General features: G+C 46.8%; 2 protein-coding genes across 2 annotated transcripts; both read left to right on the forward strand.

Annotated features, from left to right (window-relative positions):
• The first annotated feature begins 607 nt into the window (after positions 1-607).
• LOC118503086 lies at positions 608-4,788 on the forward strand. The gene is made up of 5 exons (XM_036035970.1): positions 608-902; positions 969-1,830; positions 1,901-2,782; positions 2,842-3,705; positions 3,764-4,788. The coding sequence occupies exons 1-5, from the start codon at positions 659-661 to the stop codon at positions 4,362-4,364; spliced, it is 3,453 nt and encodes a 1,150-aa protein (XP_035891863.1). The 5' UTR covers positions 608-658; the 3' UTR covers positions 4,365-4,788.
• Positions 4,789-4,863: 75 nt separating this feature from the next.
• LOC118503085 (transmembrane protease serine 9-like) lies at positions 4,864-8,984 on the forward strand. Its single transcript, XM_036035969.1, has 5 exons — positions 4,864-5,228; positions 5,302-6,163; positions 6,231-7,142; positions 7,207-8,082; positions 8,150-8,984. The coding sequence occupies exons 1-5, from the start codon at positions 4,985-4,987 to the stop codon at positions 8,820-8,822; spliced, it is 3,567 nt and encodes a 1,188-aa protein (XP_035891862.1). The 5' UTR covers positions 4,864-4,984; the 3' UTR covers positions 8,823-8,984.
• The last annotated feature ends 3,453 nt before the right edge of the window (positions 8,985-12,437 follow it).

The following is a 12,437-nucleotide window of genomic DNA, read 5'->3' on the forward strand; positions in this document are numbered from 1 at the left end:
GAAGTCATTCGAACTTTGAAGCGTTGCTGTAGCATGGGAAGGACCATTGACATCGACAAGCGCTGTATTAGGTTGTTGTGGGGCATGGAATAGCCGATACGCTCGAGCTTATTTGTAATACATCCTCTTCGTGGAGCAAATAATTTTGAATGAGTTCTCAAAATTCTGAGTTGGCGCAAGATAACCTACAGAAATACAGCTTAAAGTCAGATTAGCCTCCTTAATTCTCTAGACGTATTCACACCAGCAGATTAACTTTTTCGTACTTTGATCACACTTTGAAACTTGATAAAGACCTCCTAATCATTTAGTTTTAATGTTAATAGGATCACATCATCTAGCTGTCAGATCGTAAAAAAATATTTCACACTTCGCAGGAAAAAAAGACACGAAAGAGACAATCAAAAAGTCTGATCCAAATTCAAGTTCAAGGTCGACCAGCTGGGAGTTTCACGCTCCAAATTCGACACACACACTCACCTCATATCGAATGTGCTTTACAGTTTGATCCACCAAAACCTGTTGTTTTACCCATGTGATCGTGATTTTCCAGTGAGTAAATACGGCACTGGACGAACATTCGCTGCTTGGCAGTGGTGAAGTGAGGACGTGCAAATCTGCAAGGCAAGTTCGTCGCGTGTGATAAACGAGCCAAACCATGCGATATCAACTGGGGTGGTTTTTTCTGCTGTCCTGTGCACTCAGCACGACGTGTCAAACGATCGGCGTGAACCGTTTGGTGTGTGGAAGGCGTAAGTTTAGATCCGTTTATCTCATCCATAATGGGATCGATGCAAGAGTCGGACACTGGCCATGGCATGCGACCATCTTTCAACGGAAGGACAGGGAAGAGGATTACAGCTGTGGAGCAACGATTCTGGACGAGGACACGATCCTGACATGTAAGTAAGGATGCTACTAACTCGAAGCCCGCTTAGTGTTCGTGATCTGTGCGTTGTCTCTTGTAGCTGCCCACTGTGTCTACGTCGCGAATAAATTGATCCCGGTGAACCAAATCTCCGTGCACGTGGGAAGTATTCGGCTGTCAGATCCAGGCGATTACGAGCAGATCCACAAGGTGCGTGAAGTAATAGTATACCCTGGCTTCAAAGCAAGAAGATTTGTGCACGACATCGCACTGCTCAAGCTCTCGACGAACATTACGATGACAAAGTTCGTTCAACCCGTTTGCCTGTGGACGATGGACAGCAATCAGGAGCTGATCGTGGGTAGGAACGGTACCGTGCTCGGGTTCGGGCTGACAGAGCAGGACAAGGTGTCGGAGCAACTTAGGCAGGCAACGGTTGGCGTGGTGGATACGTTGACCTGCATCGCTAACGATCGGGCAGCATTCGGCACACAGCTTACGCCGGAGATGTTCTGCGCTGGCGGGCAGGAGGGCGTGAGCGCCTGCAATGGTGACAGTGGGGGAGGTTTGTTTTTAGAAATTGAAGGCAAATGGTTCGTACGGGGGATAGTGTCGTTCATTCCAACGCACAGAAAGACCGGTCTGTGTGACACCTCCAAGTTTACCGCCTTTACCGATGTGGCCAAGTACATGGGATGGATCGAGCAGTACATCAATCAGAACGTGCTGGTCTTCGACACGGACGACTATGACGTGGACTTTGAGGAGAAGCTTCCGCTGGTTGATTTGGACAGGTGTGGCGTTAGTTCGACGACGTTTTTGGTTGATAAACTGCGCTGGACCACACCGTGGCTGGGGAATGCCGTTGTGTATCCCACGTTCTATGCGAAGTGTCCCGTTACGCTTATTAGTGAATGGTACGCCATTGGTATAGCAAAATGCTTCGAGAACGTTGACAGCGAGTAAGTAACATCACGGCAGAGTGGCAGGACGCATATCCGGTTATTAACATTCCCACAACTCATTTCAAAGGCTTCGTATTCGAATAGGCGACTATAAGGATCAGAAAAATAGCACGTGCTTCGATCGGAACGGAACGATGGTGTGTTCCACGCCATCGCAAACACTACAAATCCATCGGATAATCATCCACCCCCAATACAATAGGAAACAGTTCACGGACAACATAGCACTGATCGAGCTGCTAACACCGGTAGACACTACACAGCCGAACGCGCGACCCATCTGTCTGCCAATCGTAAAGGAACTCTACACGAACAAAACCACCGACATTTCCGTAATCAGCTTTTCGTCCAGCAATCAATCGATCGAAGGAAAAGCCATGCACTACGTGAATGAATCGTACTGTCAGGCGGCTTACTCAGGAAAGGGACTTACACTGAGCTTGAAAGAGAAGCGCATCTGTGGAGTACTATCGGCCGAAGATCGGACGGACTGTGTCCCGATCAAGGCGGGTATGGCGTTGCAGGAACAGGTTAGCTACGGTGGAAGCGAACGATACGTTCTTCGTGGACTTGATGGGTTCGGTCTTACCTGCGAGATTGGATCAGTTCCGATCGCGTACATTAATTTGTATGCCTATCTCGATTGGATACTGTACAACATGAGGGACAACGAGCTGGACGAGTCGGCCGCAGAATACACCATAGAGGCAAAGTGGAAGAGACTGCAGCAGCAGGAGGGTAAGGAGAAGCTGCGCATTTTTGATATGGACTCTTGTGGTGAGAGCGTAAGCGAGCAAGGAAATTCGCAGTTGTATACCTATATGCCTTGGATTGGGTCGCTCGATAGAGTTGAAGATCGAGCGGCACCGCGCTTAGAAAGCAAGGTAGTGCTCATCAGCTCATGGTACGCGTTGGCTCCGGCACATGTTTTCAACAGCAGCGTATCCTGGTAGGTAGCCCAGCTAATGACTTAAGGTTGATTGTGCTTAAAGCTGTCTATACTTCCAGGCGCTCGATTACTTTAGGTTATTATGAACGGATCTTAGAGTTCCAGTGTTTATTCTGGAAATGCGATCCTCCTTATCAGCATATCGAAATCAAACAGGTTATCATACATCCAGACTACAATGGGGATTTGAATGTGAATAACATCGCGTTGATTGAGCTGTGGGAGCCCGCCAACTTGACCAAACCATTCATCAGTCCCATCTGTTTGCCGTTCATGCAAGAGTTCCAAACCAGCACCCCGTTAGAGATGACACTTTCTACCAGCATAACGGACACGCGGAGGGTTGTCCGACTGAGTGCATTAAACTGCCAGGCACGGCTCATCCATCGAAGACACTTTTTCTTCAACCAGGAAATTCCAGCGTGCGCCGATGAGTACGAGAGTGGCGTCGAACGGTTTGTAGCTCATCCAGGCGCTGCACTGCAAGCGACTTTATTTTTCGCATATAAAAAACGACATTTTCTTAACGGTATAAGCTACCTGCTGGAGACTACAGACGCAGGAAATGAAAAGCTACCGTACCTATTCACTGATACTACCCTGCATCTGGACTGGATATTGGAGAACATGAATACCACCCACGATCGTAAAGTCACAGTGAACGATGGGAAATCCGTCCCCAGCCGAAAAATTCGTTTACCACTTCGAACGGCGCTGTCCAAGGCAACACTTTTGAATTTTAACACTTGCGGCATATATTCGAACGATTCTTCGGAGAGCTTTACGCATGAACCATGGATAGGTTTCATCGAAGCGTGGGACTCCGAATCGAAGTCTTACCAGTACACAAAATGCGCCGTAACACTGATCAGTGACTCGTATGCTGTGGGTCCGGCTCGTTGTTTAAACCATGAAGTTGAGAAGTGAGTAAATGCCAGTAAATCAAGTGAATGTGGTATTCACAGCGGCATCTAATTTCAGGTCATTTGTGCAGCTCGGTGGCTACAACAAGTACGATGAGTGTAATGATGAGAATTGTAGATTGCAGAGGATTCCGATCGAGAGGATCATTCCCCATCCGAACGACAATCCCGCCAATCTGAACAACCATATTGCGCTGGTGCAGCTTGCCAATCCAGCCGACGTTTCGAAAGATAACGTAAGGCCCATCTGCTTACCAGTTCAAGACGAGATACGCAGTTACGACGTATCGAGCATGGCCTTGGGTGCTATCGATTCGTCCTCAAAGTTCTACGTTACAAAGACCGTTGATGATCGGTACATCGAGTCGACAGAGTGTCAAAGGCGGTGGGATGGGTTGTCGGTGAATTTAGCCGTAACACAAACGAAACTGTGTACTCTGCTGCCGGAAGGACTCGATTGTTACGGCATAAAACTAGGCTTCCCGCTTCATACGACACACGAATTGTTGGGGAGGGAACGACGCTTTCTACGCGGCATCAAGACAAATCAACCGGATGGATGTAGCGAGTACTATCCCATCGTCTATACTGACGTTGATTTTTATCTGGACTGGATATTGGAGAACATGAATGCGACCGAAACTCCACAGGCTTTATAATACGATTTAAAGGAAAAACTTATATTTGCATCGTAAGGTTTGATTTGGTTTGGCATGTAGATATTTTCTGATGTATCAACGATCTTGTGTACTATCTCTTTCGTTTTTCTGTAATTAAATAAATCAAATGTGTAGACTAGTGCTAAACATAACTTGATTCAGTTTGCAGCTACTTAAAGTTCTCGGTGGCCCAATTTGTGTGGGCCAAGATCAAGATCAAGGTCACACTGAACTGGTTCGACCGGTACAACGACCAGACGTCGTAAATTTATGCGCAGCTTTAGTTTGATTGTTTTGCTTGGATCTTTAAATAGATTTAGATCGTTACGTTGTAGCGGTAAATAAAGCCGGTATTTGGGTTTTTTATAGAAATTTTGGAAATACTCAGCACTGTAAGCGGGGGAACCTGTTCCGGTTGATGCTACACAAACACTGTTTAAAAACCAGTTTAAGATGTGGGTAGGCTGGTGTGACAATAAAAGTTCATCCACTTTAAAACCAGTTGGCCAGTACAACTTTGCCAGTGATATAGTGAAGACGCAGAGGTTGGCTGCCTCGAAACAGAGAGAGAGAGAGAGAGAGGTAGACACAAGATTTCTTCAAGGAGAGGTGTGACCGTCATGTATTGGCAGCTGATAAGTTGTCTGATATTGTGCAGCGTGTTTTGCGTGGTGTCAGAAACGCTCGGGCCGAATCGATTGACTTGTGGCAAGCGTAAGGTGAAGACCATTCATCTGATTCACAATGGAATCGATGCAAAGCCCGGTCACTGGCCGTGGCATGCGGCCATCTTTCATCGGGAGCGTGGTAAACTGCAGTACGCCTGCGGTGGATCAATCATCGATGAGGAAACCATCCTTACCGGTACGTAAAGGGATAGTGAAGCGAGTAGTTTACCAGCATTAAGACCATGTTGTCATTACTCCTGTCCTGTCAGCGGCTCACTGCGTCTTCCTTGACAGTGGACTAATCGCCGAGAGTCGGATTGCGGTGCATGTGGGCGCTATTCATCTGAACGAGGAGAGTGAATTCGTGCAGCAACACACCGTGGATGAAGTGATAGCCCATCCAGGATATAATGCGAGCAGATTCATGAACGATATCGCACTGTTGAAGCTGACGAACAATATCACGATGACGGAGTTCGTACAGCCCGTTTGTCTGTGGACGATGGACAGCGATCAGGAGGAGATTGTGGGGAAGAATGGTACGCTGGTCGGGTTCGGGCTGAACGAGAAAGATGTAGTGTCGCAGGTGTTAAAACAGGCCCCGATCGGTGTGGTGGACGCGCTGACATGCATCAAAAGTGATCGCGTATCGTACGCTAATCAACTGACGTCGGAGATGTTTTGCGGTGGAGGACAGCGGGGAGTTAGCGCGTGCAATGGTGACAGTGGCGGTGGCTTATTCTTCAACGTGCAAGGCAAATGGTTTGTGCGGGGCGTCGTATCGTTTATTCCTTTTCGACCGAGAACCCATCTTTGCGATCCCTCCAAGTTTACCGCCTTTACCGATGTGGCCAAGTATATGGGATGGATCGAGCTGTACGTTAACGCGCGTGTGCTATTGATTGACACCAACGAGCTGGAGGTGGATTACGAGGAGAAGCTGCCTTTGTTTAACCTAAACACGTGTGGTACAACAACATCGGACACGGTTGATGCGAATGGCAAACCGACACCCCTACCATGGCTTGGCATAGCAGGAAAGAATTCGCGAGATGTTAAGTGTGTCGTCACGCTCGTAAGCGAATGGTATGCCGTAGGTCCTGCAAGCTGCTTTCAAGATGGTGGTAAAGAGTAAGTAGAGCTTCTGGCGTATCTGGGGTTTCAATCGGCCTCCCTTTTTAACTAATATTGTTTGAAGGATGCTGATACGGTTTGGAGGACGGCAAGAGATAGGAGAACAGAAATGCTTCGAACGTGCTGGCACGACGGTGTGCACTCATCCAACACAGTTGCGGAATGTTCAGCAAATAATAGTCCATCCGCGATTTACCGAAAATGCTATTTACAACGATATAGCACTGATTGAGCTTCAAACCCCAGCAGACATCACACAGCCAAATGTGAAGCCCATCTGTCTTCCGGTAACGCCGGCCCTGTACACCAACCTGACGACCAACCTGTCGGTGATGTCTTACTCGCTGGCAGAGGATGTTTACCGAGACCAGATCGTGAACGATGAGGATGTGAGTGAATGTGCCAGCGCATACAAACGAGCAGGCCTGCCCGTGGAAGAGAAAAGCCTGTGTGTGACGGTTCCGGAGGAAGATCTTCCCAAATGCAACTCCATAGGTAAAGGTGCACCTCTTTACGAGCGAGCAGGGGTCGATGGTGGCGAGCGGTACATATTGCGAGGGCTAGACATACTTGGCATAACGTGCACGGGGACAGTCAGTATCGTGAACGCCTATCTGGATCTGTACGCTTACCTGGACTGGATGCTGTACAACATGAAGCACAATGTGGTACGCACTGCCGAGGCGGAAGCTGCCAACACCAGCTTAGCAGAGTGGATCGAGCTGCAGCAGAAACCAGGCAACGAAAAGCTCAGGCTGTTCGATATGCACACCTGTGGAGAGAATGTGAAGACTGGTGAAACGAGCGCTATCATTCCCTGGCTAGGTACGCTTAAATCGATCGAGAACTCAACGAATCTGCTAGAGTCCCCGGGTCAGTCGATAGTTAAAGCTCATGAAACAGCAAGCTTAGTAGTGCTGATAAGCGATCGATATGCATTGGCTCCGGCTCACGTGTTTAGTGAGCCGACCTCTTGGTAAGTTTTGTTCAATTGTACGACGTTTTTTACAGACGTGAACAACTTTTTGGCCCAATTCCAGGCGATCCATTATCCTTGGGCTGACGCGATTCAATCCGCTGCAACAAATCGAATGTATGTTTCAAGCGTGTGATGCTCCTTACCAGGAGGTCCAGATCAGAAACATTACCATCCATCCTGAGTACAACTCACGTTTACACGTAAATAACCTCGCACTGATCGAGCTGCTCGAGCCAGCCAACACCACGAAACCGTACATCCGTCCAATCTGCTTGCCGTTGACGGAGAAGTTTCGAAACAGCACGCCATTAGAGTTGCTGCTACCAACCTATATCTATGTCGAGCAGAGCACCAAACTGTCACCGCTGGATCGGCTCAACTGTGAGGAACGATTCGCACAGGAGGGCTATCTTGTATCGGTGACAGATCGGGCACGCTGTGCCGTTCTGGAAAAAGACTACGGGGAAGCGGCAGCGGTGAAATCTGGTGTTCCACTGCAAACCTTGGTGCAGGTTGGCGAGCAGCAGCGCTACTTCCTCAGTGGAATCAACAGTTTGAAGGATCTCGTCAACTACCATAATCCGTTTTATCCGTACCTGTTTACGGACGTTAATCAGTACCTCGATTGGATTCTGGAAAACATGAAGCTCAACGATAGCGAAACTCCATCGATCGATGCATCACCATCGCAGCCGGTTCAGGTGAATCCGATGCCAATACGTAGCACATCGAGAAGAAGACTTTTCAACTTTAAAACCTGCGGCCTGTACTCGAAAGGTACATCGCGGAGTGCAATCTATGAAGCGGAACCGTGGTCAGGATTTGTGTTTGCGTGGGACCCAACGTACAACAGTACTTCGTTCACAAGATGCACTGCGGTGTTGATTAGCGAATGGTACGCCGTTGGTGTGGCGAGCTGTTTAGATCCTGGAAAGAAGTAAGCTTCGGACTTTGGTCTAATCGGAAACTAAAGATTGTGAGTAACGTTTTGATTCTCGATGCAGGTTGTTCGTACAGTTTGGTGGATATATTGAGGCAACCGGAAAGGATTGTTACGAGCACGATGGAACGACTATTTGCAGACCTAAAACGTACCAGGTCCCGGTAGAGAAGATCATCATTCATCCGAGCTATAGCAGACCAAGTTACGCAAACGACATCGTTTTGATACAACTTGCAACACCGGCCGACATTTCGCAAGCGCACGTAAAACCCATCTGCTTGCCAGTACTGGACACGGTTCGCAGCTACAACGTATCCAGTATGAACACAGTAGCTTTCGGTAATTCGCTTGGATCGTTCGTTTTCAACAAGGTGGATAGCAGATACATCAACTCGACCGAATGCCAGCGACGATGGGATGGAATGGCGTTGAAGTTTCAGATCCAGAATACCAAGCATTGCGTCGTAAATCGGCGCGATCCTGGCGAAAGATGCACGGGAGATATATTTGCTGTGCCAGGGTTTGCACTGCACTCGACACAGGACCTGCTGGGGACAACGCGTTACTTTCTTCGCGGTTTGCTGGTTGTTGAGCCGAACCTTTGCAGTACGTACTATCCGGCGATCTATACTGATGTCGACGTTTACTTGGATTGGCTGCTGGAGAACATGGATGAGCGATTAAACACCTTAACACGAACGTACAACTTGATGGAGAAGCTACTGTTCATTTGAATACCATTGGAAGCTGTAGGTCACTGCATACTACCAGGAGATGGGAAATGAAAAGTTTATTTGAACTATCCGGAAAATGCATTTTTGTTATATGTAAGCGCAGCTCAACTACAACAAAGCTGAGCTGGAAAGCAGTGTCAAGTACAAATGTTTGACGAAAAAGAAGAGACGAGTACGGTGTTGTGCTGCTAATCAACATAATTTATCTTTCTGGCATGACAGTTTTTTGGGGCAGATTCAGCAAGACGAAAAAAAGGGCAACACCAGGCAAAGCATCCCGTTCCCGAAGTTATGGGTCTTTCGTCTAGACGGAACAAATGTTTCGACAATACCTCCTTCCTGTCTTTGATTTTCCACCTCCGTTCCGTCGAAACATCCTTACCGTCGACAAAGAAACATTATCATCGGCGCTCGCCATTCGTGTTGGACCACCCAAAAATGCAACCCTAGGCAATGATTCCTTTGCGCTGGGGGAAGAACTTTTGTTGGGGCATTAATTTATGTTACCGCCATTATTATGAGCACCACTCGACAAATCGAATCAATTCGTGCGGAGTTCACCTGCGTGTGTTCGAATGCGAGCATTTCGAACATCCGTTAATACCATCCCGAAACATAAAGACCCAATTGTAGGACCTTTTTTTTTGTTGGTTGGTTCCGTTTTCCACATCGAACTACACCGGTCTTTGTTTTGAAATCGATCGCTGAAACGAAGGGGTATCAATTTTCCGCTGGAATATGTTCCGCACTGCACTCCACACCGAGCAGCGAACGATTTGGCTCGTGAAAGGTGAGGAAATAATTGATATCATCGAAGTCTGGTGGTCTATTTCTGCTCGATTGCAATGGGACCGAGAACTTTAGCATTCTTCCAAGGTAAAGCGGAACTTCTTGTTTGAAGTCTTTCGAAACGGTGTCTGGGCAGTATGGATGCTGAAGGTTAAGTTGACTCAATCGAGGATGCTACGGTGAACGTGATTCAATCAAGAGAGTGACTCGAGTTGAACCGTAGCACACGGCTCACGTGACTCACGTACGCATTGAAACATGTGTCAGAAGCTCCTTAGGAATGAGAAACTCCTTGCGAACGGAACGGCTCTATTAAAAACGTATCCTTTAAAAGAAAAAGACGGCAGAAAGAGTGAGCATGACAATGTTTAATTTATGCATGAACAACTACGGGTTGTTATGTCGTAGACAGACTCATTCACTTGGTAATTAACACTCGATCGCCTGCTTATCTGCTTAAAGCTATAGCAAATAATTAATTTAAATTGAAACTATGCCACAACAACGTGCGCGCCTTCAAAGAGATTGTTTATCGGGTTTGCTCGCTTTAAACACTTTGAAAAAGATATTTTTGTCATGCGGATGGTATACTTGTGGGCGCATTGCTTTATAAATTTATGAAAAATGTGCCTACATTCAGGCGCGCTTCGGTCCCATCCGCACAATGGACCCCACTCGCTTTCGCTTCACAAACTTATCTTTTTAATCTTTCAATCACGAGGCTATAAACGAGAAAGTGAAGGAGTGCGATTGAGAGTCGGAATAAAATAAATTGACAATTTTAAGTGGTACCAGGCCACCAGTCTGCACGTGACAGACGGGTGACGTCCTTCCTCTCTTCCTTTGCTGTCGTTTCCTCAAAGGGGAAGTTGGAACAAATGAGTTCGGAAGTACAATGGGAGCTATTTTTAATGAAACACATTCCTGGCTCTCCTTTTGCATGTGGGTTCAGATAAAAGTCGGTTGACCAGTTGAGTGGGGTGAATTGAATCGAAGACAAAAGGGGAACAGTAATGGCAAATCTATTTTTGGTATAGGTCATCAAGAGCGAGATCCTTATTTTAACCTTTTACAGCGATGAAAGAAGTTTCTTTGGGTAGTTTCTAGGAATTTTGTAATGGAAGTTAATCAGAGTCTTGCAGTAAATAAAGTTAATTTCAATCAGTAACCTCTGTGAACAGGGAATTAATGTTACCCTCTCCCCAAGGAACTATTTTCCATTAATTCATTCAATCATTTCCCAGCACTAAAGCAAGCTTTATTTTGAGTTGATTGAATCAGTCCGCACCGTACAATAGAAAAAGGCTATTTATTGAACCATAAACAACACTCTCCTTAACCTTAGCTTGCTGTCTCATTGCTGTCTAATGTGCGAATGCTCCAATGGAGACGTTTAAATCTTGCCTTTCACCGTTCGCCCGAGACCCACGGGAAAAAAAGCGAACAAAGTGGAACAAGTCCCGATTGGGTAATATTTTTCCTTTCAACAGTACGGTGAACGGTCCACCGTATTGTGAACCCATTCTGGGCGAAACGTGTCCAACCGGGTCCGTCGACCAGGTTGGTGTGCCGGGAGTGGTTGGTTTTTGCAGCTTATAAGCTTTCGATTCATGAGCCGTGAATTGACCACCAAAGCGCTACCGAAGGCGGTGCGCAGTCGATGATGACGATGATTATGATTATTATGACAAGCTGTGCTGCCTGGAAGTCTGGCCAGGATCGGTGTGTGTTCCAAGTGTTGGATTTCTTTCATTCCAGCATCCAACAGACGACATTCGGCTGACTTTGACTGGGAACATGTACGATATGCACACGTGCAATCCCTGTTGTGAGACGAGAGTTTAACGGCATCGCGAATTCCGACGGCATTTAAAGTGTTGCCAGTCGTAAAAAGGCTCCCGCTTCCTAGCTTCCCCCGAAATCCCTGCCGGAAGATTAACTCGGATCAGGTACGTGGCGTGATCGGGGTGGGTTTTGTTCTTGCCGATGTTTAGCAAACTAATGGCAACAACGTGCACCTTACGTGAGATGCATGAAATGTTGTGATGCGAGTTCCAAGTTGCTCGCTCACGAACACCGTACACCAGATGCAGTTAATCGATTGTCGCGCGTTGTGATTTCTCGCGTGTTTTTGTTGTCCCTTCGGGTTGGCCTGTGTCGTCGAGTCGAGTTGGCTTCCTTAACCTTTTAGACAGTCTGTCTGGTAGCTGGATGTTCTGCCCGGGTCCTTCCGGTGGGCACCGAATAATGCTTCTGCTTTGTTCTCGCTCGCTCGCCGTGGTGATTCCCGAGGGAACGATACAAAAGCACCGGAAAGCGTTTTATCGTGTCCGGGTAGCAAAATAACGATGGCAGAATGGTTGTGCTTATAATGCTTGGTGCTCACTAATGGCTGACAGTGAAAACAACGAAAATTTAAAGTGTTAACTGGAGCAAAACAAGAGAAAGGGACTGAATAGCTTAGAAACTCGAAGGAGCTTAGCTCACCTGATTAGTAGAAGCATAGGAATTAAACGTAAAAAACTGCTCTAAATTAGCTGTCCAAAGTCGGAAATGTTAGTGCAGATGTTAATAAAGCCAAAGGAAAACCTTCGATAAGCTGCAGCAAACTGACAGCAGCTTAGTGCCAGTGCAGTAGAAGACTTTCATTTTAAAACTGTTTTAATTACACTTCCTACATTTTCACACTCTTTTACATAAAGGAAAACGATACCAGAGTTAGTATCATCCGTTTCTGTTTGCAAGTTTGCACCACTAGCATTATAATTCTACGAGGATTTCATTGTAAGATTTTCATGTCTCATGATTTGCATACCTTTAGGCGTA

This window comes from Anopheles stephensi, chromosome 2, assembly GCF_013141755.1.
Source record: "Anopheles stephensi strain Indian chromosome 2, UCI_ANSTEP_V1.0, whole genome shotgun sequence".
Classification (NCBI taxonomy): domain Eukaryota; kingdom Metazoa; phylum Arthropoda; class Insecta; order Diptera; family Culicidae; genus Anopheles; species Anopheles stephensi.

What these genes read in the sequence shown, in the direction of transcription:
- LOC118503086 (XM_036035970.1), top strand. Translation starts at nt 659, where the DNA reads ATGCGATATCAACTGGGGTGGTTTTTTCTGCTGTCCTGTGCACTCAGC. An exon ending in CGAGGACACGATCCTGACAT is followed by an intron (nt 903 to 968) that starts GTAAGTAAGGAT and finishes TGTCTCTTGTAG; the next exon opens with CTGCCCACTGTGTCTACGTC. An exon ending in TTAAACCATGAAGTTGAGAA is followed by an intron (nt 3,706 to 3,763) that starts GTGAGTAAATGC and finishes ATCTAATTTCAG; the next exon opens with GTCATTTGTGCAGCTCGGTG.
- LOC118503085 (XM_036035969.1), top strand. Translation starts at nt 4,985, where the DNA reads ATGTATTGGCAGCTGATAAGTTGTCTGATATTGTGCAGCGTGTTTTGC. An exon ending in TGAGGAAACCATCCTTACCG is followed by an intron (nt 5,229 to 5,301) that starts GTACGTAAAGGG and finishes CTGTCCTGTCAG; the next exon opens with CGGCTCACTGCGTCTTCCTT. An exon ending in TTTCAAGATGGTGGTAAAGA is followed by an intron (nt 6,164 to 6,230) that starts GTAAGTAGAGCT and finishes TATTGTTTGAAG; the next exon opens with GATGCTGATACGGTTTGGAG.